We start from the raw sequence: 25,726 nt of genomic DNA on the forward strand, positions 1-25,726 counted from the left end.
CTTAGCCTCTCTCATTTTTCTGCATTTAACTTTAAGGGAAGTTTACTTTCAGTAGCTGAGCTTCTGCTGGAGATTAATGAACACATTTGGTCAGGGCTGCATTGTTCCCATCGAAAATGCCCATCTACAGCGCTATGATTTATGGACAGCCGGCAGTGCATGAGCTGTAATTTGAGAGGGGTTTGTTTTTCCTCATGAAGATGGAATTTTAAAATTCTGAGATTAATAACACCACTCTAGTCATTTTATATAGTACTGAAGGGGAAAATATAGAGGGTAAATAAGAGCAGAAGATACAGAGCACACATTTTAGCCTTTGGATGCCATGTGCAATAGCTGTGAGACTAGTTCAGAGGTTTTTAGTCATTGATGTCACTTCCTGCACTAATTTTGACATTGTAATGACTCTGTAAGTAAATTAAGCATGAAATGTGCAGGCGAGTATTATATCAAAATATTTGATCAGCAGTTGCTGAATATTCGTCTTGAGTAGGTCAGCTTCTGATCCTCATTTGCTTCCTCTGCGTTGATATGCTGTGAAGTTCACATAGTTGAATTAACGCAGTACACATTCTCATAGGAAAGGAAAATCTCAAATGAGATTTCTATATCTTCATTTTCTTTTTTTTCTGAAGGCTCTGGCTTCTTAGATGTTTTTTGGAGAAAAAAGGTGAGGTCTTAGATGTGTTTCCTTTAGAGTTTCTGAAGATCTCTGTGTCTCAAAATGAGCTCAGAGGGATTTTCTTTCCACCAGCACAAGCAACAAATAAACCTCAAAAGCCAGTTTTGGGCCCTGGGCCATTGGTCGGGCCCTGATACCCCCATCGGGGTGTTTGTGAAGTCATGGGTCTGGCTTGTAATGTATGATATGTGTATAGTAAAAGAAATTGCATCCTCTGAGCAATAACATTTTATATACAATTCCATGTCACACTGGCTTTTGAGAGGAACTCTCATGAAAATACATGGCACAGAACAGAATTCAGTATCACTTAGTATTCATTTCATTGTTTCAAATAATGTTTCATGTTTAGGGTAATTAAAAATATTACGCTGTTCACTTTATCTGTCAGCTCAGTACCACTTATAACACAACTGCAGATTTAAGAGTATTACACACAAACGGCTCAAGAGAGAGGAAATCTTTGATGTCCCTGACACGCCATGAAATGAGACAAACCATGCAGTAATGAATCTTCAGCTGTTTTATGTGTATTGCACCTTTAGGCCAGACACTCAAGCTGGAGAAATAACAAGCAAAGCTCAGTGGCTCCTTACAAGACAGTGAAACAAGAACAACGTTTGAAGTCTGTGGCCATGCATCATGTATTACTGTAGCTTACCAAATACATTCTTAATTCTGTGCAACTTGCTTACCTATCAAGAAAGAATTAGCTACGCTAAAGCATGACAGTTCAATTGATGGCCAACAGCATCTACTAATCAGGCTAGTACAGCTCCTATTTACAAGCATGGGGAAATACCGACACCTCTGAATTTGTTTGCTAACTTTCACATGTCAAATCAATATAACATCTGATGAAATTAGATAAATGAATATCAGATTGGTCTAAGTAAATCCAACATGTAATCTAGAGTAAGTACTAGCATGAGAATCAGCAATTTGATCAATCAGACATTGTCACAGATCGACATCCTTGTTCTGGGTGTCCAATCCTGCTCTTGAAAGGTCACTGTCCCGCCTAATCCTAATTAAACAACCAGCTAATCAAGGTCTTCAGGATTACTAAAAACTTCCAGGCAAGTGTGTTTGTGCAGCTTGCTGCTAAACTCTACAGGACAGTGGTCCTTTAGTAGTAGGTTTGGACACCACTCTTCTTATTTGTGGGTGCCCAGTCCTGCTCCCGGAGGGCCAACGTCCTGTTGAGTTTAGCTCCAACCTGCACTAACAAACCTGTATGGAAATTTCCAGCACTCATCAAGACTTTGTTTACATGGTACAGGTGAATTTATTCAGGGTCATATCTAAACATTGCAGGACATGGGCACCCCTCTCCAAGTAGAACTGGGTTCCTGAAGATTTTAGCTCTCCAACAAACTTGCCTAGAAGGTTCTAGTGAGTTTAAAGACATTAGGGCTTGTTCGAGATGCATCAGCGCTTGCCAGAACCGATCGGTATATGACATCAAATTACTGCGAGAGCAATTCAGAAGATTAAAGCTCTCCATTCGCTCTCGTGGTACTTTGGTGTCATACGTCGATCGGTTGTTCCAGGTCAAAAAAAAGATGTTGATTTAGGATCACCTGCTTTTTGGGGAATCCTGGTGATCACTAGTTTATTTCTAACCCTATTAAACACACCTGAACCAGCAAATGAAGGTATTTGGGATTTCTAGAAACTTCCTGGCAAGTGTGTTGGGGCAGGTTGGAAATAAACTCTAGGGCCCGGTTTCACAGACAGGGCTTAATTTAAACCAGGCCTTAGTTAAATTAAGATATTTAAGCAGCTTTTATAAAAATGCCTTAGAAGAAAATGTTACAGGTGTGCATCTTAAGACAGAGCAATGGCACTGACATATTTTAAGATATGTCAGATCAAGATATTTTCAATTGAGACAGCTCATACATGCATTTTAGTCTGGGACTAGACTTAAGCCTTATCTTTGAAACCGGGGGTAGGAGTCCTCTAGGAGCAGGATTAGTCACCCCTGTCCTACAGCCTCCTGCAGTGCTCCCATCAATTTTCAGATCCTTGCCTCCTCATAGAGTCTTGAGCAGTTAGTTCACGGTTGTAATTTTAGAATAGTTCATGGTGGGAAAAGTTGGAATTATGATGTTTCTTTCTCATCCTTTCTCTTCTAGGGTGGTCTGATTGCTCTTCTGTTACTTATCCTACTCTTCACGCTGGTACTCTACACCCGTCAGCGCTGGTGCAGGCGTCGTCGTGCCCCTCAGAAGAGTGCAAGCACTGAGGTCACACATGAGATTCACTACATCCCCTCTGTTCTTTTGGGCCCTCCGCAGAGCAGGGACAGCTTCCGTGGGCCTAGACCCCTCCAGCACAGCTCCGTCATCGGTATGCCTATCCGTGAGACCCCTATCCTCGACGACTGCGACTGTGAAGAGGATGAGCAGCCTGGACATCTGCTAGATGGGAAAGCACATCTAGAAGATGACTTGTGCAGCCAGGGGACCCACAGTGTGGATAGCTTTGGGAAAGGGATGGGAGAAGCCAACCACAAACACAGTCTGGATAACAGAGGTGAGAGCTTCATCGTTACTGAGGCACTGTTTGTTTTCTATAAGTTCCAAAAGGTATATTTATTAGAAAAAAAATGTGGACAATTTAGATGTTTAGATCTGATCCTCTAGACATTTTAGTTGTTTGTTGATCTATCCCTGAGTGGGAGAAGGGTCAGGTTGTATTTTCCATTACCTAGAATGATTTGCCAGGAAGAGGTTTCTGGAATGACAGATAATAATATTTTAGGGTTATGCTTAGGAATTGGGTTTGGGAGTACCTTGATTTGGGACTTATCATTTAGATTTTAAAGCTATGAGAAGTGTCACGCTCAAGCTTATGTAGTGAGTTGTTCCATGTCTTCCTCATCAATCACAGCTAAAGTTTTCTCTTAATCTTTGAAGCCACACGCAGACCAGAAACTGAGTTAACCAATAATCAAAAGCAGTTCCTGTCTCAAAACTGTCCAGTGTACAATAAATCAAAGTGCATATTATCTTCAGAGTGCTTGTAAAGTGCTTCCTCCATTGTTAGAGCACGCTAGTGATAGCTGTGTTGGACCCCCCCCCCCATCATCTCTTTCAAGTGACACTGATGTGGCACATTTGAGCATATCTGGGGGGTTGATGTGAAGTCACCTGCCAACCGTAGGCTAATTATAGCCATTGACCTGAATTCATTGTAAGACATAGACTGAGAGAACCAGGCAGGAAAGAAAGAGCCATTGACTCTTAGTTGATGAGTTGGTTAGATTCCCGTCCCAGGAGAGAACAGTCAAGGCCAAAGTGTCAGATTACAAGACGTATATTCAATTTGAATTTAACAAGTTCTGTCTTTGGTTTTGAATAGTGCTTGCTAAATCTATCATTTGTTTGTTTGTTCATTCATTTAATAATAGATGGATATTGTTTTATCCATCTGTTCTCTGTGTTCAGTAAGTATAGAATACCAGATTTGATAGTTAGCCTGCAGTGATATTTTATGGTAAAGCAAAACATTTATTTATTACTGTAAACAAAACATTATTTGTCTTGTTTATAAATTTCTCTGCTTCCGAGAATTGTACCCAGTTTGATTTGTCAGTAAATGAGACATATGAGTTGTTTAACAACATAGATTAAATGTGTTTTGCATTTTATTTAGTCATTAGTTGTGATTACTGTCTTGATGCATTGTAATTCATAGCAGAGAGTCCTCAGTGTCATTGGGAAGAAAAAAAAAGAAAAAAACCATTAGGACTGAGGGCTGATTAAAGCTGATGAGGGTGCTTGAATCATCAAATCTGGCCTCATATTAAGTAGATCACAAATGGCAGAAAGGTCACATTGCTGGGGTAATGCCTTCAACTCTGCAATGGTTTCATTTAAGTATGAAATGAGATTTGCTTGTGAATTTAAGCAGTTAAATGTTAAATATTCTCCATTTATCAATGGGTAACCTCGGCGACTGGTGAATTAATCAATCCTAAAATAGAAGATATGTAGAAATATGATGATACGATATTTAAGGAGGGTGTGAAATTGTTATTTCTGTTTCTGCAACCCTGCATGGCAGCTGGTAAATTGCTACAATGAAGTCATGTTAATTAGTTAACACAACATTCATAATGAATGAATGAGTGGATACATGAATGAATAAATAAATCAGGATGAAAATAAGTATTATATTTTAAGATAATATATGCTGATCCCCCACCATTTGTTGGTAAAATATACATTTACAGGAATCCCTGACTTTACATTTGCTTTCTGTAGTTATGTTTCTTTATTACATGTTTTATAATGTTGTTTAGCTAATGTTTACTGTATTATTTTAGTGTCATGTCTTTTACCCTAAGGGTGTTTTTGTCTTTGTGCTGTCTGTACATGTTTATTAGCCAGTTCTTTGAAAGGCCATTATTGATGAACTTTAATTAGGCTATATTATTGTAATTAACCACCTGCATTCTTATAATGGTTATCCATTTTTTTGTAAGATACAAAACAGATTGTAATTTTTAAAATGTATTATTACATTAACATAAACATTAACATACCCAATATCCAATACACAGGTGCCTTCTTATAATTCCTGAAACATTGCAAATTTCTGGCAGCCAAAGCTGGCAGTTTTTCACTGTAAATTGAGCAGGATTTGTCTTACAGTGTGTGTTGTTTTGTGCATGTCTCTAATTACCCACGGATGCAGCTGGATTCAAGTGGAGGACAATCATCGTATTTGTATTCTCGCATTAATGCATAGTCTATAATGTTATGTTTTGGATAAGATCTGTTGTTTACTTTATTTAAGTGTGCAGCACAATTTAATTGGCTCTTGCAGTCTGGAGCCCATGGCGCTGATATTGGTGCGTGTCTGTGGATGAAGGATGAGGATCCATCTGAGTGATGTTGACAAACAGAAGGAGGTAGAGGCTGAATAAATAATGAAGCACATTTTCCTGGCGTCAGGCCCACACTTGCTCCAGGACTTCCATATTGGATCCAGCTCTCCAGCTTTCATTATTATTCCAATTAATTCAGAGTAATATACAGGTGGGGGCCTTACATACAAATGTGTCCCTAAATCTGGAAAAATAAACCAGATCAACGAATCACTTGGGAGACTTTTTTTGGGAGGGGGGGGCACAGTAATTTGCCCTTTGTAAAGGATCCTGTAATTTTTTAACATCACATAAATAGTGAAAACTTTGAAGAAAATGTGTTTGAATGTGCACTTAATAATAGATAAATAAATTGTAGATAACTATTTCATGACTGATTCATAAAACACTTAAGTATACTTATTTTAAGTATTCTTACTTTTACAAGATTTACTAATACTTTTTTAATAATAATTATGTTTTAAATAAACGTTTCTTGTGTTTTAAAAACGTGTTGACTAACTAAAGCACAAGTTTTGTATTATAATTTTAGCAGTGTTAATATAACTTTAATTTTATTATTGAATAACACATTACACACACATATTATTATTTTTAACTTCATCATACACATAACATGCAAGTTCCAATAGAAAATGTATTAAAATTATATTTTAGTTTTCAATAAATGCTTAGTTAGTTAAATGTTAGTTCATTCAGCAGTACTTTAACCATATTTTGAAGACATTAGAATTATGACATCCCATATATAGATGTATTTATGTCCTACTATACCACTTTTTCATTTAACCACACTGTCTGAAAACATTTAGTTCACACTTAAGTATATTATTTATCTCAGTTATGCTTAAAAGTATGCTAAAGTGTACTTCTTTTTCACAAGGGATATTAAACAGATTAATGGTTAAAGCCTATTGCACTTTTAGACAATATATAAAGGCAGATTTTTAACTTTGAGGTTTAGATTTGAACAAATCCTTATAATGCTAAATATTACATTTTGGCATAAAACCCTTCTGTATATGCTGCAACACCCACTACTCTGTACCCAGTTTTTTTTTATATATTTTCTCGTAATATGGAACAACAGCTATTGGTGGTCTGTTTGTGTTTTGTTGGCCCCTCATGAGAGTGGCAATAGTTCTGCTTTCATAAAGCCTTCCTTCAGTTAATCACTGCACATGAATTATTGTCCACTGAACAATTAATGGACGTGCCACACTAGTGTAATGCGGTCAGCTCAGTCAGAGAGGGGGCTTCTCTCTGTGGACAGAGCAGAGTCATTCTGCTTTTCACAGCTTCACTTCTGCATAATTGATTATGTGGGATATGGGTCTGTCCAGGGAGTTTGATCCCGGAATAATCAAGCTGTCAGTCAGTTCATGGCTGGAAAGGAAGTGGTGAGGTAGCAGTGATTCTGATTCAATTCATTCATATACACTTTAATGTAATTTTAGTTGCCAGTAAACTGAATTATGTTTTGGATTGTATACAGTTCAGGGACCAGTTTTATGAAAAACGACCCATCGATGAGTGAAATATCAGCAAATAATAGAGAAAATATAGGAGCTGTGTGAGCTGGGAAAATGTAATCGTATTCTCTCTGCTTCAAAACCTCCTGCTGGCACATACTGTATTTTAAGGGTGTCTATCCAAGATAGTGGATACTTATATTTCAGATCCTGCTCTAGAAAATAACCTCAATTCCATTTATTATTTTTCTTCTGCTTAATTCCTTCTTAAGTTTAATTAAAAATGCTTTTTATCAGTAATATTACAAAATAGTCATGTAAATCTTTTACCCAGCTGAATAAATGACGGCTGTCTTCTTGTTCTCCTGCTCGGCTCTATGGTCTGCAGGCAGACGGCTGGCCTGTTAAATTAAGTGTTCCTGAATGCTGCGATGGGTCGTCAACCTCTCACTGCACATGAGGCAATGACCACAATTACCATCAAATCATATTTACCATTCATCAAAGAGAGAGGGAGAGAGAGAGAGAGAGAGAGAGAGCACCGCTGACAACATTGAGATGAAGATGTGCTCAGTGTGTGTGTGTGTGTGTGTGTGCTTTGTGGGGGGGTTGCCTACCAGTTAATAAAATATGTCCTCAGAACGTTTGGCTAGGGTTAGGGTTAGTCTATTATACATTTTACATTTTTACATTATATTTATGTAATAGTTATGGTCCATTCATTACCTGTTAACCACTTGGGCATAGACTTGAAAAAACAGTTTCTGTATTTTAAGAACTGTTTTTTTAACTGTCATAAATCTTGAATGCTTTCGAACATAGACTTAAGTTTTGTCCATTAGATGAAAAAAAATAATAATACTAATTTAAAAAAAAAAAAGTTTAAATTTATTTTTATAACAAAGTGCAAAAATACAAAAGAAATAAAAATAAAAATCTACTTTTGTAAATTTCATATGAATATGTATTTTCCAAAAAATATTTTACTCTAAAACATAAAACTACTCTTAAATCAAAGCCATTAATCTAAACAAGTTGTGTTCCAAATTTGAAGTTGATATCTCAAAAAAACAAAAAAAAAAAAAAATGCGTTTTCAGTAATATCTTGTTTGGGTGCAGTGCCAAATATTGGTAACACTTTATTTTGGTAGTCCACTTTATACATTCTACTAACAGTAAGTAATTTTGCAACTACATGTCTACTAGCAGTCATTAGAGTATTAGTAGACTGTCTGCTTCATATCTGCTAACATTTTATTTTGATGGGTTCACAACATACAACATACTGACTATTAGAAACTTTGCAAGTATATGTCAACTTATTCTACTAACCCTAAACCTACCCTACTGAGAGTTACTAGACATGTAGTTGCAAATTAATGAGAATTAGTTGACATGTAGTTGACACGTAGTTACAAAGTTACTTAAAGTTAGCAGAATGTCTAAAGTGGACTATCGAAATAAAGTGTAACCCAAATATTTCCACTAGATGAAATTCACTAACATTTTTGACCGTGAGTCAAGTGTGACTATATTATTTTTCAAATCATATCCATGATTTGAAGTTCAAGGTCCCTGTATGGAGCAAGCTGGGGATAGATTTTTGACAGAAATGTATAAACAAGATTTTTTTTTTTTTGGTTGACCATCTGAATGGTTAAAAAAAAAAACGTATTGAACAACATCAGAGGGTTAAGCGTGTTTCTGTATACCTGACTGTATGTCTTTCTTGTTTATTTTTGTTGGCATTTATGTTGTAAATCTACCCCCCTGCCTTTAGCTTGTTCCAAACCGGGACCTTGAACTTCCTGTAAGGATCAGAACTCTGCCTGGGGTCTTTAATATAGAGTCGCCCAGCAGAAAGAACCCCCTCCCGGTGTTTCTCTAAATCCTCTGAGTCTGGTGACACGGGCAGGGGGCGCCGCTGGGCAGATCGGAAATACCGGCCTTGTTTCAGGGTTCAGTAGCCGTTCACAGTGACAGCATCAGATATGTGTTAACCGCTGTGAGAAGGGACCAGCGAAGAGGAGAGCTGATATGAGATCTCGGGTTTTTCTGAGAGGAATTGATGGCCTTTGCTCTCACCCTCATCTGGTCAAACAGATACTCATGTCCTGTGTATTTGTGTGTGTGTTTTGTTGTGTTGTTCTGAAGGTAGGGCTGTTAAGGGCTTTGTAAGCTCTGGATGTGCTCAGGGTGTCAAACACAAAAACACACCTCACATTTATTAGATAGAGACATGAGGGCTTTCGCACACACATTCCGGCAAACACTGATACCCTTATGAACACTGTTTCTCATATGAAGTGTTAAAATTTATACATGCAAAACTAATTATTTGTGATTTTTCCCTCCTTGTTCTCCAGAAAAAAAAATCACACGATAAGCAAAAATGTGTAATACTTTAAGCCAAGGCTTCTTTTTTTTAGAGAATATATAATAAATATAAGTGTGCTTTGTGTCACTGGCAGGTTTTTCTTTAATTTATTTAGAGAATTTATGTGAAAAATAAGAAAAATAATCTGCCTTAATCAAAGCCAAAAACAAACAAATAAATAAATAAATAAGGTTTTGGTAAATCATAACTGACATTAATAGTTTAATTGTTAAAAAGTCAGATATAATGTTATGAGTTAAGACAAGTTGAAATTGACAAAAAGCTGAAATTATGAGATCAAAAATCAGTTACTGTATGGCAACAAGTCAGAATTATGAGATAAAAAGCCTTAGTTGTGACAAGTCAAAATTAAGAGATAAAAAGTTGAAAGGATGGCATAAAAGGACAATTTATGAGATAAGATGTCAGTTTTGAAAAAAAAAAAAGAAATTCAGAGATAAAAAAGTCAGTTATGAACAAAAGTCATAATTATTAGATAAAGTCAGTTTTGAAAAAAAGTCTGAATTATGAGATAAAAATTCAGTTATGACAAAAAAACTAAATTATGAGATTATTGTTATGACAAGTTGAAGTTATGAAATCATTACTTTTGACTTTTTATGTCATTATTTTTTATTTTATTTATTGTTTTTAATTTTTAATTTAATTATTTTTGCATTGCATTGCTACCATATATTCAGACAAAATGTTTCTCCTTTTAGACCTAATGACTTGTTACTCAGATGTCATTTTGGAGTCCAAGTTAAGCCTCAACTCAGGCTGTGAGTTAAGTTAAGCCTTAACTCAGTGTGTGTGTGTGTGTGTGTGTGTGAGTGAGTGGTCCTGCATTCCCTACTTAATGGGCAAAGAATGTCCCCGCAAGGATAGTAGTGGGGGGGCATTTATTCATTCGTTTGTTTGCTTGGTCTCCATGAGGAAAACTGCTTTTAAATCGTATACAATTATATTTTTATTATTTTTTGTTTGTTTGTTTCTTTTGGAAAATGTAAAAATGCAGAAAGTTTTGTGAAAATACAGTTAGGACAGTATGAAAACCTTTATATCTATGTGTGTCCTCAGTGCCATTCCGCTCTCAGACACAAGTTTCCATCTTTCTAGACACACACACACACACACACACACACACACTACACAACAGGAGCCCTGTGGAGAAGCACAAATCAGATGTATTCTGTTGCACTGCCATCACTGTAAACTATTAATGTATTTCTCCTGTTGTCACTTTTATGAGTGAGAACCATATGGCAGGCTGGGACTTGTTGTGTGTATAGATATTTGCAAGAGAATATATTATAAAAACGCTAATATCACCATTGGTATATTGATGCAGGCATTATTTATTCATTTATTTACTTACATGCACACACAGTATACTGTAGTTAGTCAGGTGCGCTGCCTGACTCAAGCCTGATGGAACCTCTAGTGCATTCATATTGGACAGCAAGCCAGTTTTTATCTTTATTCCAGAATGCTTTCTTTTATCTGACATATGGACTCGTGAATGAAAACTTTCTTTGGTTGTGGCTGGTGTGAGTCTGATACTTGCTCTCAGCCGGAGCATTTGGCTAATGCTGCGAACACTGAGAAGCACTCAGAAATGGATCATCTTCTCCACACGCAGAGAAAGATCTATTTGGTAATGTTTGTTAGTCTATTGTCTAAGCAATAAGGAGCTGGGTATTAATAGCATTGTAAACGTAAAGTTGGGCGTAATTGATCAGCATGGCAGTACGTTTGCTGCACTGTAAAAAATTACCGTGAAAAGACTGTAAAAATGCTACAGTAAAAACCTGTAAAATGGTTAATGGTAAGTACCCCTACTATATACGGTCAAAAACTGTATTGGACATTACATGTAATTTTACAGTAGTATGCCGTTTTTGGAAGTGGAAAAAGAACATAAAATGTATAGTGAATAACCGTAAATTGACATTCCCAGAATTCCCTGTGTTACATTTCAAATTTGATGTTTTGTAGTACAAAAAAATCAGTTTTGTACTCTAGGGTTGTGTGTTACATCTAATGTTGTTAAAGTAATGTTTATTGCATTATTTCAGTGGGATGTGTGTTACCATGATGGTGTTTAGTGTTTGTGTGAATGACACTGCTGCTTGTGATGGGCTTTGTTTCATCATGTGACTTTCTCATCACCGCTTGCTTTTGGTGGTTATCAGTGTATTACAAATGTCCACTGCGTGGTACGACTCGGCTTGGCATGGTTCAGTACGGCACAGTTCGGCTCGGTTTGCGTTTCCACTGCAATTTAGCACCGCTTTAGAGTGGGCGGGATTATTCTCATGTCATTATAGTTGTGCCTCCTTTTTCAAAACACTTTTTCATTACACGTCACTCTATCAAGCTCTCGCTGGATCCGCTCCTTGGCTATCAATGAGAGGAATGTCTGTACTTCCTCAACAGACAACAAAACAGCCATTTTATGGTTGTTAAAAAAAGGTGCGCTCATTCAAAAGAGTTGCATTCGATCCTTCGCTGGCTGTGCTGATTTAAATCTAGCGGGTTGTGTCTCGTGTCACAAGTTCAATGACGCAGGCAGTGACGATTTTCTCTGGCCAATCAGTGATCAGCAGAGTTTACACGTCACATTTTGGTAAAGGTACGGCTTGGAACCTCAACCGAGGTGGTACTGAAAAAAGTAAAACCCCCAAAAGTGAACCGTACCAAACCGTAAGGTACAAAACAGATTTCAGTACTTCAATAGGTTGGTATACCTGTATTAGCATTATATCAGTTAATTAAATTATGGTATTTAAATGTAAATTTAAGTTAAAGCCATAAAACCATTTTTTTTTTTTTTTTTTTTACAGTTAGGGTTAGGTTAGCTTAATAGCAACTAGCGCAAAACAAAATTGGACATTTTGAGTGGTGCTTGCTTGTTTTGTCATCCAACATACATACACTATAGTTCTTACTTTACTTACTTTACTTTTGTCATTTAGCAGACGCTTTTGTCCAAAGCGACTTACAAATAAGAAAAAGTAACTAAAACTAAAAGTTACAACTCTATAAATACTATATACCCACATATGTAAGGAAATAAAGAAATTAAATAAAATTGACATATGCATATAACAACATTTCAATAATAAACATATAAATGAAAAAACGAAAATTAAAAGCGATACTTCTATCCCTTGCCGGTGTCCCTGCCCGGTGGAGTCGCAAGGTAGAGTTGATGGTCTTTACACTCTTCGGTATTCACACTAGGAGGGCTTCACACGACGACTGCTGCGACCGCTATCGCGGTATAATAACCTTTTTTATACCAATCCAACAAATCATCATTTCAATTCAGATGGACCCACTTTCCTGTTTATCAACTAAAAATGGCCAAGCAAGTGCACACACTGACAAGATACGCGATACAGTACGAGACCAAATGCGATTTCAGCACCTCTCAACACAGTAAACAAAATAAGCGTTTCCTAGCAACGGCAAATGCGCTAAACACTGAGACAAGTAAATACACTTACGAGCTGATTTTAAACTTCCGCTGATAGACTGCTTCTCTTAAAGACTATTTCATTACACTGCCTTCTGCTGGCGCTTGAACCCACTTTCCTGTTTATCAACTAAAAATGGCCAAGAAAGTGCACACACTGACAAGATACGCGAAACAATACGAGACCAAACGCGATTTCAGCACCTCTCAACACAGTAAACAAAATAAGCGTTTCCTAGCAACGGCAAATGTGCTAAACACTGAGACAAGTACACTTACGAGCTGATTTTAAACTTCCGTTGATAGACTGCTTCTCTTAAAGACTATTTCATTAATCACTAGTTCTGATTCCTTAAAAAATAAAAAAGCTAATAGCTTCTAGACATGTGACTTGAATTGTGAAGTTTGTTCTGTTCTGTTTCAAGCAAGTTTTCAAAGTTAAATGGTTCAGAAATACAAGGTTTAAAATGTGCAGAGGATATGAAGTATAAAAATAAACGCTCATTATAAGTAAAAGGTTTTTTATTAGAGCTTGCAGATCTTTGCTTCACCACCAGCTTTTTGATTCAGGGGGGCAAATGTGCTAAAACTCAGCAAAATTGCCGTGCCATGCATACGCTTGACAAATCTGCCCACATTTTTTGGACAAAATGGGTCAGTTTTCAAACTGTTATGGAATACACAGACTTTGGCCTAAAGTACGACCGACATAAAGTATGAACTCTCACGCAGATTTTTCTTTATAAATCTGTGAAGTCCAGCAGAGAGGAGTTTGTAGATCTTCATTTGTGTTGAGTAGGTGTTAGATCTGTATGTGTAAGTGCTGGCAGTCGGGCTGTATAATGTAACTATAAAATCTCTACATTTCTCAGGCTTTTAAAGATATGCAGTATTTCTTGATATTTATCTAATAGCTCATTTAGACCAGACAGCTGTTGTAGGCAAGGAGACTCAAAATGTTTATTACAAGTCATTTAATAAAAATCTAGTATCAAGATTTATTTTCACCTTGGTTTTCATAAAATAAATATAGAATATTTAATTTTTGTCATTTATATGTGTCAATTTGACAAAAATAAAAGTAGAGACTATATTGTATAGCATACATAGTGTAAGGTCAACAAGATTTTTTAAAATGTTTTTGAAAGATCTCACTTTTGCTCTACGCTGCATTTATTTTTTTTAAAAATACAGCAAAGATATGAATATTGTGAAATATTAATACAATTTAAAATAACTGTTTTCTTTGTGAATATATTGTACAATATAATTTATTACTGTGATCAAAGCGGAATTTTCTGCTTAATTACTCCAGTCTTCAGTGACACCAATTTATTCCCTCAGCACTCTCATACTTCATTTATTCTTAAGAAACTAATGTAGTGTTATGGTTAAGTTCAGGAATCTTGATGTCCAAATTAAACTAAATCTAAAATAAATTTAGAAAAATCATGGCGTAAACACTCACCCATGCCTGGCTGATAGTGCAGGAGGTTTATTTATTGCTTTATCTCAATGAAAGCGCCACTCATGAAAGCTTTAATGCTCTGTGTTGGTGTCTATATATATGTAGTGTGTTTGGGTGTTTGTTTGACTCTGTTTATGCATGTGGACGCCTCTGTCACAGCGCTTGTGTCTCGCTTGTGTTTGCCGCAGACAGATTAGCCTTCCACCGACAATCACTTTAGGAATAAATTATTTCTGCTGCATAGCTGGAAGCCAGAAACCACTGACAGCCACCTTTAAATGGCACAGATGAATGGACAGGTTTTACATGGAAGATGCAACACAGATATACTCTCACAACATTATCCTGCTCGCTCTCCTGCTTTAAATATGATACACACACAGAGCATCAATCCTCCTCCAGCTCTTTATCAATTACCTGTGACGACTCCCTTCCCACATGCTCTTTCTGCTCTGAATGTATCTGCAGGCTGTTCTCGCTCAGAACTTCTGCAGGTTAACATTATTATTAGTCTGGCACGTGACGCCTGTTGCTGGGCAGCTGTGGTATGGTTAAAGCAAAGGGTCAGCGCCGGTCACAGACTTTACATAGTAATGTCATTTTCACCATAAGAAAGTTCTGAAGTGCTGAAAACTATTGTTTGGTTCAAAGCTGCTGTATGTCATAATCATTGCACATTAAGACATTTAGGATTGTTTGAGAAATTATTTATGCAGTTCCGTGATTCTACAGGTGCAAAAATAGCATGCTTCAATTTAAAGCTGTTTGCTCTTCCTTAGGAAAGAAAAATGGGATCTTGTTAAAATCTTAGATGTTTCTTATAGACAGCAGTGATGTGAAATGTTGAGCAAATGCATACTTTTTCTGCAGACATTTCTCCTGAGAAAAGGACACGAGTATCTGGTCTTCCCTTAAGTTTCCAAAGAGATCTAACAATCTCTCAAACAGAGTTAACTAAAAATTAAAACAAACAAACAAATAAATACATACATACATGCAATACAATGCCATAAAATATAAAATAAACTTGTTTTATTTAAAGTAGTTGCCAAGGCAGCATTTCTCATTTTCACTGTTTAACTCCATGCATTAAAATATCTAATACTGAAATAAGTAATTTTCATTATTATTTTTTATTATATACATATCATCATTATGATGTAGTCCACAGAAGAATCTGAAGAGTACACCAGTCTACTTTAAAGTGAAGTCAGCCACACATTTCCAAACTCACCATTCTGAAGTTTCTCACTTGACACACACTTGCTAGTCAGTCTTGTCGGAGTGCTAAATAAGCTTTTATTCTGTTTCAAGAGTGACAGCGGTGTCCAATAACCACACTGGCTGTTTAAAGAGCGAATTTGGTTGATATGTGCAGTTGGCAACTGTGGTCTGTCACCTCACTGACACATGTATGGCATAAGGTGTGTGTTTTGCAAGGTTATTCTTCACAATCAGTCACCAGTGTTAGGACTGTCAACCCTCTCAGGTTATGGAAAATAGTAGTAAACTGAGCTATCGTGTAGTTGTAGAAAGACAAATCTGTACAAGATTAGGCAGAGGACAAAAAAAGTGGATCCAGAGAGTCTTTGAATAAACTGAATAAACATTTAGCTGTTAAAATGGACAACAGAAATCATTCAGTTGTCCTCAGCAGAAAAAAAATTAAAATAAACTCTCACAGGTTCAGAACAGTAATGACAAGTACCCTTGTGAAGTACCCTTTTAAAGTGTTAAAGGTTCCTCCAGTAACACTAATAGAATGTTTCATTGGCTTTAGGGCAGTCATGGCCTAATGGATGTCAAATAGTACTTTATAACATCGTTTTAGGGCACTGACATCGCCAAGATTGAGCAGACCGAGACGAGCAAGATCGTTTAAGTCAGCAGCTACTTCAGACTGCGTTTCTTTCCTGCGCGCCGCCATCTCACAATATTAAAATTAATAAATAAACTTTGCATGCCATAGTTTACACAGGACTGGCGGGAAAGTGCATTGATACACCTTTATTAAATATGTTCAGTGGTTAATTTTGATAGGATAGGTTAACTGTTTTTGTGGTGTTAAGAGAAAGCACCTCCGCAGCGCGTTCATAAGAGAAAGAGTCTTTTCTGCTTGCTGCAATAAATCGCTATTTTACTGCACTAAACAAGTGAATTTTGCCAAGATATTTTCAGAGATGATAGACAAGATGTTATAGAATAATAATTTAATGAAAACGTAATTTTGACGAAAAAAAAAAAAAAGCCGTTCAACCTATTTTTCTAATTTTCTGAAAACATCCCAGCGCGATATCTGGAGAGTTTTCCCAGATCGCATCACATGTGAAAGTATGTATCCTTGAGGTCAATTGTCACAAACCAGTCCCTGGATTGCATCTGAGATATAGTCATTTGTCAGCATTTTGAACTTCTATATTCTGAGGAAGCGATTCAACCCATGATCCAAAATTTGACACAACCCCCCCATCTTTTTTGGGAAATAGAAAATATTGGCTAATATTGGTAATAACCTGATTATCTGTCTGGGAGGGGAACATATTCTATGGCCCCTTTGTCCAGAAGAGCTTTAAATTCATGTGTCAACAAATATGCTTGTTCTGGTTTCACAGTAGTGAAGACCACACTATTGAAACGAGAAGGATGATGTGCAAACTGTATTCTGTAGCCCTTTTCTACGGTATTTGGAACCCAAGGAAAGATATTTGGCAGCAGTTTCCATGCTGCCATACTCTCTTTTAATCTTATTTTTCTAGGGGGACGTAACATGTTTGGTTTCCTGAACTGTGAGAGGAAACAACTGAACATGTAACATTTCGCTAGAGACCACTGGCCCCCAAAACACAGGAGGTGGTGGAGATTGGACTGCGAGGTTACCCCGTCTCCTCACAAGCCTCTTTTGGCTGCAATGACTGTCCTCAGGTTTGGCTGATTGGTGCTTTGTGGAACACAATCCACTGCCAACTAATGTAGTATCGTAATAGACGGTGCAATCATTTCATCCGCACACTGAGCTCTCCATCTGAACTGATGACGGGCGTCAACGTCATTAACTTTAGGAATGAAATGCTCCTCCAAAGCAGACATTGTTTCATCATATGTCACACCAGTGTTTTGCAAAGTGTAGAAAATACATTATCCTTCCATCCCCAGGCAATGTAAAATAACTGCAAATCAGCGAGCATCAGTCCAAGAGCCTCCAGATGTATTAATAGCCAGCATGTAGTTTTTGAATATTCTTTTCCATGTGCAGAAGGATATCAGAGGTTCAGCACCAAATGGCAGGAACACAGCAGGTGTGGGAAAACTTGCCATCATCTCCAATTGTTGTGTTTAGTAGTAGCTAGGTGAACAGTCACTCTCAGGGATCATAAGTTATGATAAGGAAAGTAATTACAACAGAACTTCATTTATTATTTAACCTATAGATGAACTCATTAACCATGACTACAGTCTCTCTACTCCAGTCTCTGCGAGGAGGCACCCGTCTCGCCACACTTTCCTTCTGGGCCTCTCGTCTCAGAGAAGCCAGACCTGGTTGGGACTGGATGGCCGACAGCCCCGACACTTCAGCGCGGTGGGGAAGAAACTTTACAAAAGCTTCTTCGTGCCTCTTGCCTCCCAGAACCTACTGACGACCATATTAATGGAGTCACCCAATATGTCAGAAGGTGACATGGGGACATCAAGAAGGAACACACAGTCCCTGTCCTTGATGCGCATGATGTTCAACCACGGGTGCCTCTCTGTAGTGACCATAGCAGCCATAGAATGGCCAATGGTCTGCTTAGTCACCCGGAGAGACAGCTCTTTGGCCCAGCAAAGTACCGAAAAGTGCTTAAATCTTTCAGCAGGTCAGCCTGGTTTGCCTGCAGAAGTGTCATGGTGTGCAGGGCAACACCAGTCTGACCTGCTGCCTAGAAATCTTTCCCCACCAGCATGGATGTTATTCTACAGAGCTTGGTGGGGAACGTTGGCTTCTTCAGGGATGACATGCTTCCAGAAGAGAGATAGCCTGTGAGCGAGGGCACAAAGACATGGGATGAATATGGCTTACTCGATGGACGAGTTAACATGTCATTGAGATTGCCGAAAAAGGGAGAAACTGTCTCTCCCATTGGCCACCTGACAGAAATCTGTCATCCACTTTGAGAGCTTGGGGGTCTGGCCACTGCCCAAGTCACCACATTGAGTAAGTCTTTAAACGCTTTATCCTTGTGAGAGGAGTGCCTCGAGGTGGCACTCTCGATCTCCATCTTTGCAGAAACATGAGATGAGGTGTCTTCTGGCCGATCCAAAGAAGTACCACCACGCGCATCGGAAGTAGCAGCGAGAACCTCCAGATCTGATGAGAGCACGAGAGAAAGGGAAGGACCTGCCTCTCGTGCCTCTGCCAGATTGATGCACAAATCCCATGATCTTAATGAGGGAGAAAAGCAAGCTGCACATGGAGCAGTTTGTTAGGTAGGACATCACAGTACTTGCACTCTCCCTTGAATGCGAGGGCAACATGCTCATGCCACAGTCACTCAAAGCAAAAGGTAAGTGGGTCATCCTCTGAGATGGGCTTTGAAAAAGTAGGTATGCATCTCTTCACAGAATCCCTCAACATAGCCATGATGTAAATTTATTTTACTTCATTTTTCTTGAAAACAAATGAAAAATTGCAAAGCACCATGGAGTGCAGAGCATACAGACACACACAATGTGGTCCCTGAAAACAGTGAAACCAGAAGTTGTGTCCATTTCAAATCTATTCACGGCCTCTCAGGTGCACGCATTTCACTGACCGAGGTTATTTAAGTCAAATTCTTGCCGTGTTTGCCATACATGCTTCACAACTGGTCGAACAAAGAATGTTCTTATCATTGTTAATGAAACACAGCATTGAGTGTAGCTTTTGTTAGGGAACTGTGCAGATGGAAAGGGCACAAGGAAATTGTCTTGTGACTGCATTCACAGGCTAATTGAAAGAATTCCAACATCATTAAAGTCAAACTGTTTCCAAATCCTTTCTGTTTATTGCATCATGATGTGGATGAGGATGCAGCTGTGTTGAGTGTGCTGGTGTTTGACAGAGAACATCAAACTACAGCTGTATCTGCTCATCTGTTATCATTCATTTGGGATTAGAGCCCTGCTTTCATGATTTTTAACTGTGATTATTGTTTCACCCCTGTGGAACAAATGTGTGAGTTTGTGAATGGGTGCAGTGAAATACCTTAAACAACAAAAATAAATGTAACTGGCATTTTGCATGGTGTTTTCACACTAGAAATCAACTTGCATTAATATAATAATATAGCATCCGAGTTGCTGAATACTATGTATTTGTATGTAAATGTGGGCAGTGAAACTTTGGTTGCAACGTCAGCTAAGTTTTAGTAAATAACATGTCTACAGAAAACAATCTGTATGATATTAACAATTTATATGATTAATTTGCTGGGAAAAATGCAATATGAAATTTACAAAGGCAATGTCCTCATAAACCACCTTCACAATGTAATACCTCTGTTATACCCATGTCATTATACAAATCTGTGTTCCCGTAAACCACCCAAACCAGTGCACACACACACAAATAAAAAAATAAATAGAACTGATTTTTTTTCTTCCAAACATCAAAATACAATTTTTACTTCCAAGGTCGGTACAGCATTAAACTGCATTTTAACTACTTAAAATTAAAGATTCAGCAAAGTTGTTCACATAACTAAAGGGTTAATTCACTTCCAGAATAAAAAATTCCTGATAATTTAATCCCCCATTTAATACAAGATGTTCATGCTTGTCTTTCTTCAGTCACAAATAATTTTTATTTATTTATTTTTAAGGAAAACGTTCCAGTATTTTTCTCCATATATTGGACTTCAATGGCGGCCAACAGGTTGAACGTCCAAACTGCAGTTTCAATGCAGTTTCAAATGGCTCTACATGATCCCAGCCAAGGAATATCTAGCGTAACGATTGGTCATTTTCTTTCAAATAGAAAAAATATATACTTTTTAACCACAAATCCTTGTCTCGCACTAGCTCTGCAATGTGTATGTGTGTCACGGAATGCTCACACAAAAGATCCATTTGCAGTTTTATTCTCAGAATCCAAAAAACAATCCACATGAGCAAAAACAGGAAACAAAGATAGCAACACAGGAACAGAATGCAAACTGAATGCAATACTGACGCAACTAAGGACAAAATGAACCAGGTATATATCAGGGGGTCGTTTCAATAAGGAGGTTCAACCAACTCTGAGTTTAAACTTGAAGATGATGATGGGAACTCTAAGTAGGTTGACTCTGAATTAAGCGCGTGCACCATGACTATGAAAAGTGATGATCAGCGGAGCGCCGAAATTACGATTCACCATGGCAACAGCTTCTGCCAAAAAGACGTCAGCGTGCATAATTCCGTCAATGCGTAACTTTAATTCTTAATAACAGCCAATAACTTTTATAATATCAGGTCAAAAACTATAAATTACTGAACTATTATTCATTTTAATGGTATCCCATGGCCACAAAAAAAAAAAGGAAAAAGACAGAAAAAAGAAACAAGAATGTGGCAGCAGCTAAAAATTAAGTATAAAAACACAATTCAATCAAGGTAAAGCTTTAAACATGAAAGGTTCATGGGTGTGGGCTAAATGAATTACAAACATTTGACATTAAATAACATTCAATGTCTATTTCAATACGCTGCAGCTTTTTCCACATAGTCTAACACTCTTGTCACATAATTAAATATTCTCTAATCCAACCTGTTACATTTCTTAATTAGAGTAATACAATTAACTACTGATTTGTCGACAGCAAGAAGGCAGAGGGAGAACCTGTACCTGCACCTGCACCACTGATAGATGAATAGGAGATGGTCAAGTATTGGAAGATTTCTAAAATCCAAAAATAAAAAAAAAATACTTTTGCTTTTGTATTAGGAAATAGAGATGACCAAAAAATTGTGAATAATTTGTTTATTTAACAGCTGTGGTGGTTACGGCTTGTACTACCCTTCCATCTGGCATCCTTCCATTCCATAAAGTAATCAGTTTCATTTTCAGAAGGTGCGATGGTGGGGATATGCTTGTCATCAATGCATCCAAGCTTCCACACTGGAAATCCTGAAGGAAATTCGGATTATTGGGTCACTTCCAGACGTCACAGAAAGATGTCATCAAGTGAACGTCATTTAAATATTCATATTAAATGTTCATTTATATATCAGATTAGCCTCATTTAATCCGATTTTAACACCACTGATTTACAGTCCTGTGAAACCCCTCTTTGACGGAGTTGTGCCCAGGAAAAAATTCTCAGAATGAGTGCGAGAGGGATGCACACTTTCCTTAGAATCTGCATACAGTGGACTTATAATGTGCTCTGCATCTCCGATGTTTTAAAATGCATTATTCTTATTTTGCAAATTATCTTCCAATGGGGTAAGAAATTTAAAATATTCTTGTTTCCGTTTGCATTAAGATTATTTTTCTTACCCTATGGCGGACCATTTTACTTGTTTTATGTAAAATGCACTTAAAAGGAAAATCCCCCAGGAAACAAGTCTAAATATAGACAATTTTTCATATATAAAATGCAATATGCAATTTTGCAGCGTGAAGGAATGAATAAGGTATTTAAACTTCGCTAACACTATAAAAAGGGGGAGGAGACCGAAAACAACTCTGGGTTTACTGAAGAAAACCTGCTCCCGACCAGGTTAGGTTCACAGAGTAAGTTACTACGGTAACTGACTCTGAGTATAAGTTACCTCTCTTTCAGAAAAGGGCTTGACTTACCCTGCTTTCTCAGGTTTGACAAACCTCCCATTTTCAAACGGAAAACCCAGAGTTTCCCTCATTTCAGGGTTAACATACTCAGAGTTTTCACTTAACCTCCTTTCTGAAACGGGCCCCAGGTGAGGCTAATGAGTAAATGACAAACAGCTTACAGTGATAAACAATAATCAGTGCAAGAGGTTGTGGGAAACGAAGTCCAGGACAGACAAACAATGAATCAGGAGGAGTGCCCTCTGGTGGCTGAGCTGGGCACTCCAGCAACCGGCTGTGGCTATGTGTGACTACACACTACCTAATCATATTGGAAAGGTCACGCGTGGTTAGTTCTTTGACTGTGTACTCCAGTTCAAAAAGGTGGGGTAGAGTGAAAAACTCCATCTCTTTTTCTCCTCCAACTTCAAAATCGTCCATCATCGTTGTTTTGCCATTTTTTGTAAAGGCGTTTGACTTTTTTTGCACATTCGATTTGTAAGCAATGGGTAGGTACTCCCGCCTACATCATGTGTGTCCTTTCCAACGTGACTACAGTGTGTAATTTGTGAGGTCGAGCTCAACTCAACTCATCTCAACTCAGTCATTCAATAGTGCAAAGTTTTCCTTCCAACTATTCTTTCTGTTGACTTTAGAAATCACATCGCTGCTGACTTGATTTTACAGATGACGTTGTTTTTCACCATCTGTCTCATTAAATGATTCTCATGAATGAGTTGGTTTGATAAAACACAATTGTTAAGTGTAGATACCATTATGATGTGCAACACTTCATTTGGATGCAAATATTTTGGTGTTTCGAACAGAACATATACAATATTTACCTTTCTTTAGGCTGCAGCCTGTACATTCCATTATTAATATTCTTTAATGTTTCCCGGGCAGCCACAATCCCTCTATAAATTACATTCTTTCTTTTTTTTTTTTTCCTCTGACTGTGAATTTGACTAATGAGCTATATATTAAATACCTTGGCAGGCACGCACAAACCTGGAAAAACCACACACACATATCTATATTCATTGTAGTATAGCCAATGCTTGCACACCTGTGACTGCACTTGAGTTTGAATCTATATGAATGTGCTATGTTGATTTTCAGCTGTAGTAAAGAAGGTTTATTACTTGGTGGATGAATTGTATAAAGAGATTTTTTTTAAGTTTTAATAAGTTTTCATATTGGTGTCTTGATCATATTTTCTTTGCTGCCAAAATGTTAGCACAAACACATTATTTATACATTGTCCATGGAACACTTTATTTCTGAAACTTTTTAGTTGTATGTTCGTCTTACATTTTTAAAATGTTACTACTTAAGCAGAAACAAGTGATTGCATATGTAAGCAGATGCACATGTAAAATAACGTGATAATCAAGCAATAAACAGTATATCAATCAAAATGTTACCTATCGTTACCGACTGAAATGTTATTGAAAAGTGATTGAAAAAACTGGCTTATGACTGTGAGGCTTCGCAGGTGTTGATGGAAGCAAACTACTCCATCTGTGTTTTGATTATCGCTCAGAATACCATCTAAATGCAGAGAGGGAAAGAGCTAACCATGGTTAAAATATGTGCCTTTTCATTTCATACCTTGTAATTTCATGTAAAGTTACATGTGTGTAAGTGGGTCCAATGTTCCCACAGACAGTATTTGTTGGTCAGTTTTAGCAAGTTATCCTGGATGAAGATTACTGTATTATGATTATGATGGTTTTTAATTTATTTAGTGCTTGGAGTCTCTCCTCACTTTTTATAATGAGAATATTGATCTCACACTGTGCCGTTAGCAGATGGACTGTGTCTCAGTTACTGATGGATGCTGCTGGGGACGTCCAGTCAAAGACTAGGTGAAGGCAAAAATTACAATCCCCTCAGAACATCACTGATCTCTGACTGAACTCAACTCCCCAGCGACTGCAGACAAATGTGAAAATGTCAAGCAGGTGAAAAAAGAAACATTTAGCTGTTAAAGTTTCCCACAGAAATCCCTGCAGCTGTCTTCAAAGCACCCGCTTCAACTCACTCTCACACAAACATTCACTGCTGAAATTCTTTACCACATTTTATTCTCATCACTACTGCTTCTGCTGTTCAGGAATAATAAGCTATCCTCCAGGTAACTGACAATGTTTTCAGAGTTTTGACTAATGTTCTGGAAAGGTTCTCTCAACATGAACAATGTATTTTGATGTAATGTTTATCTAGACTTTAATAATTTCCAAACATTAGGACAAAAACATTATTTATGCATTCATGGATCATTTTATTTTTTAAAACATTTTGTCCATAGCTACTATTTGTTTCATAATATTCAGAGATCATCCACAATTAATGTTCACATAGTGTTTTCAAAATTCTAAAGTAGAATATTCCCTTAAGTATTTTTTTATTTTATTATTTTTCCTGGCATGGTTCTTTGTGTTGTGAAGTTATGTACAGAATGTTCTTGCATTGACATTAATATAATGTTTGTTCAGAGTTATCTGGTCTGACCCTCTGGTGTATTTAATTGTTTTACTTCTTTGGAACGGTGTGAAACTTTGTAAAGGTTTCAGTAGCCACTCACTGCAGAAAAAAAGATCCAGGCGGGGTTGGATCCACATCTAGGGGGTGGAGATGGGTAGCTTTAGGGGTAGAGATGAGTGGGTTTAGTGATCAGGGGGTGGAGACGGGTAGGTTCAGGTAAATGCAAGGTGGGAGGAATTGGATCTAGATCCAACCACGCCCCCTGGATCTTGTGTTCTGCAGTGAGGACCATCTCCCATGTGGTCAGGAATGGTTGCATTCCAAATGAATGGGAAATGATGGAAATGTTTGGTACAGCACTGAAACAAAATTTTACAGAAAGCTCTTTTTTATTTTAACCTTAAATTTGAAACATAACTTCACTAGCCTTGATATTCTCACAATTTTAGAGTAAAGCATGTTTTGGAAAATATATATTTCATATAAAATTAGAGAAAAAAATCATTACAATAAACAATGACATTACAATAAACTTTTTTAGAATTTCACTTTTTTTTATTTCAGCAGTAATCGTTTTTTATTAATCTTCTTTTAATAATTTTCTTTTAGAATATACTATATGTAAGTCTGTGCTCCAAAGCATTCAATATATATGACAGTTTAAGTTGGAAATTTCTATAAATTTCTATAAAGTTGGAAAGGTCTATACATAAAAAGTGGTAGTAAATTAATACTTACTACTGCATAAATACAATTTAGGACCATAAAAGCCCCTAGAAATATAGAATGTTAAATTGAAAATATTATTAAATTAAAATATAGTTCATTTTATTGAAAAATAAATGAATAAATAAAATAATTAAGTTAATTAAAATGTAATCTTTTTTTTTTTGGACCACTTCCTCCTCATGCATCCAAGTTTCTAAAAACTGATTAGATGTTGCAGATGTGTAAATGTGGCCAGTCAATGTTGCATAGGTGTTTTTGCAGATGCGTTTCAATAATCGTTCACGGGACATCAGCTAGCCGCTCATGCTGGACCGACCATCACTGACATCACCTCAGCAGACCCCTTCACTCAGTGCATG

At 37.2% G+C, this 25,726-nt stretch overlaps 1 protein-coding gene across 1 annotated transcript in view; it reads left to right on the forward strand.

Annotated features, from left to right (window-relative positions):
* LOC306869424 (astrotactin-2-like) overlaps window positions 1-25,726 on the forward strand; it is a gene marked incomplete at both ends in the record, with an annotated part of 458,741 nt that overhangs the window by 130,570 nt on the left and 302,445 nt on the right. Inside the window, one exon of the mRNA XM_079416194.1 lies at window positions 2,824-3,223. Coding sequence (XP_079272320.1) covers window positions 2,824-3,223 — 400 coding nt within the window. The remainder of the gene's footprint in view (window positions 1-2,823; window positions 3,224-25,726) is intronic.

This window comes from Barbus barbus (assembly GCF_936440315.1).
Source record: "Barbus barbus genome assembly, chromosome: 5".
NCBI classification, from domain to species: domain Eukaryota; kingdom Metazoa; phylum Chordata; class Actinopteri; order Cypriniformes; family Cyprinidae; genus Barbus; species Barbus barbus.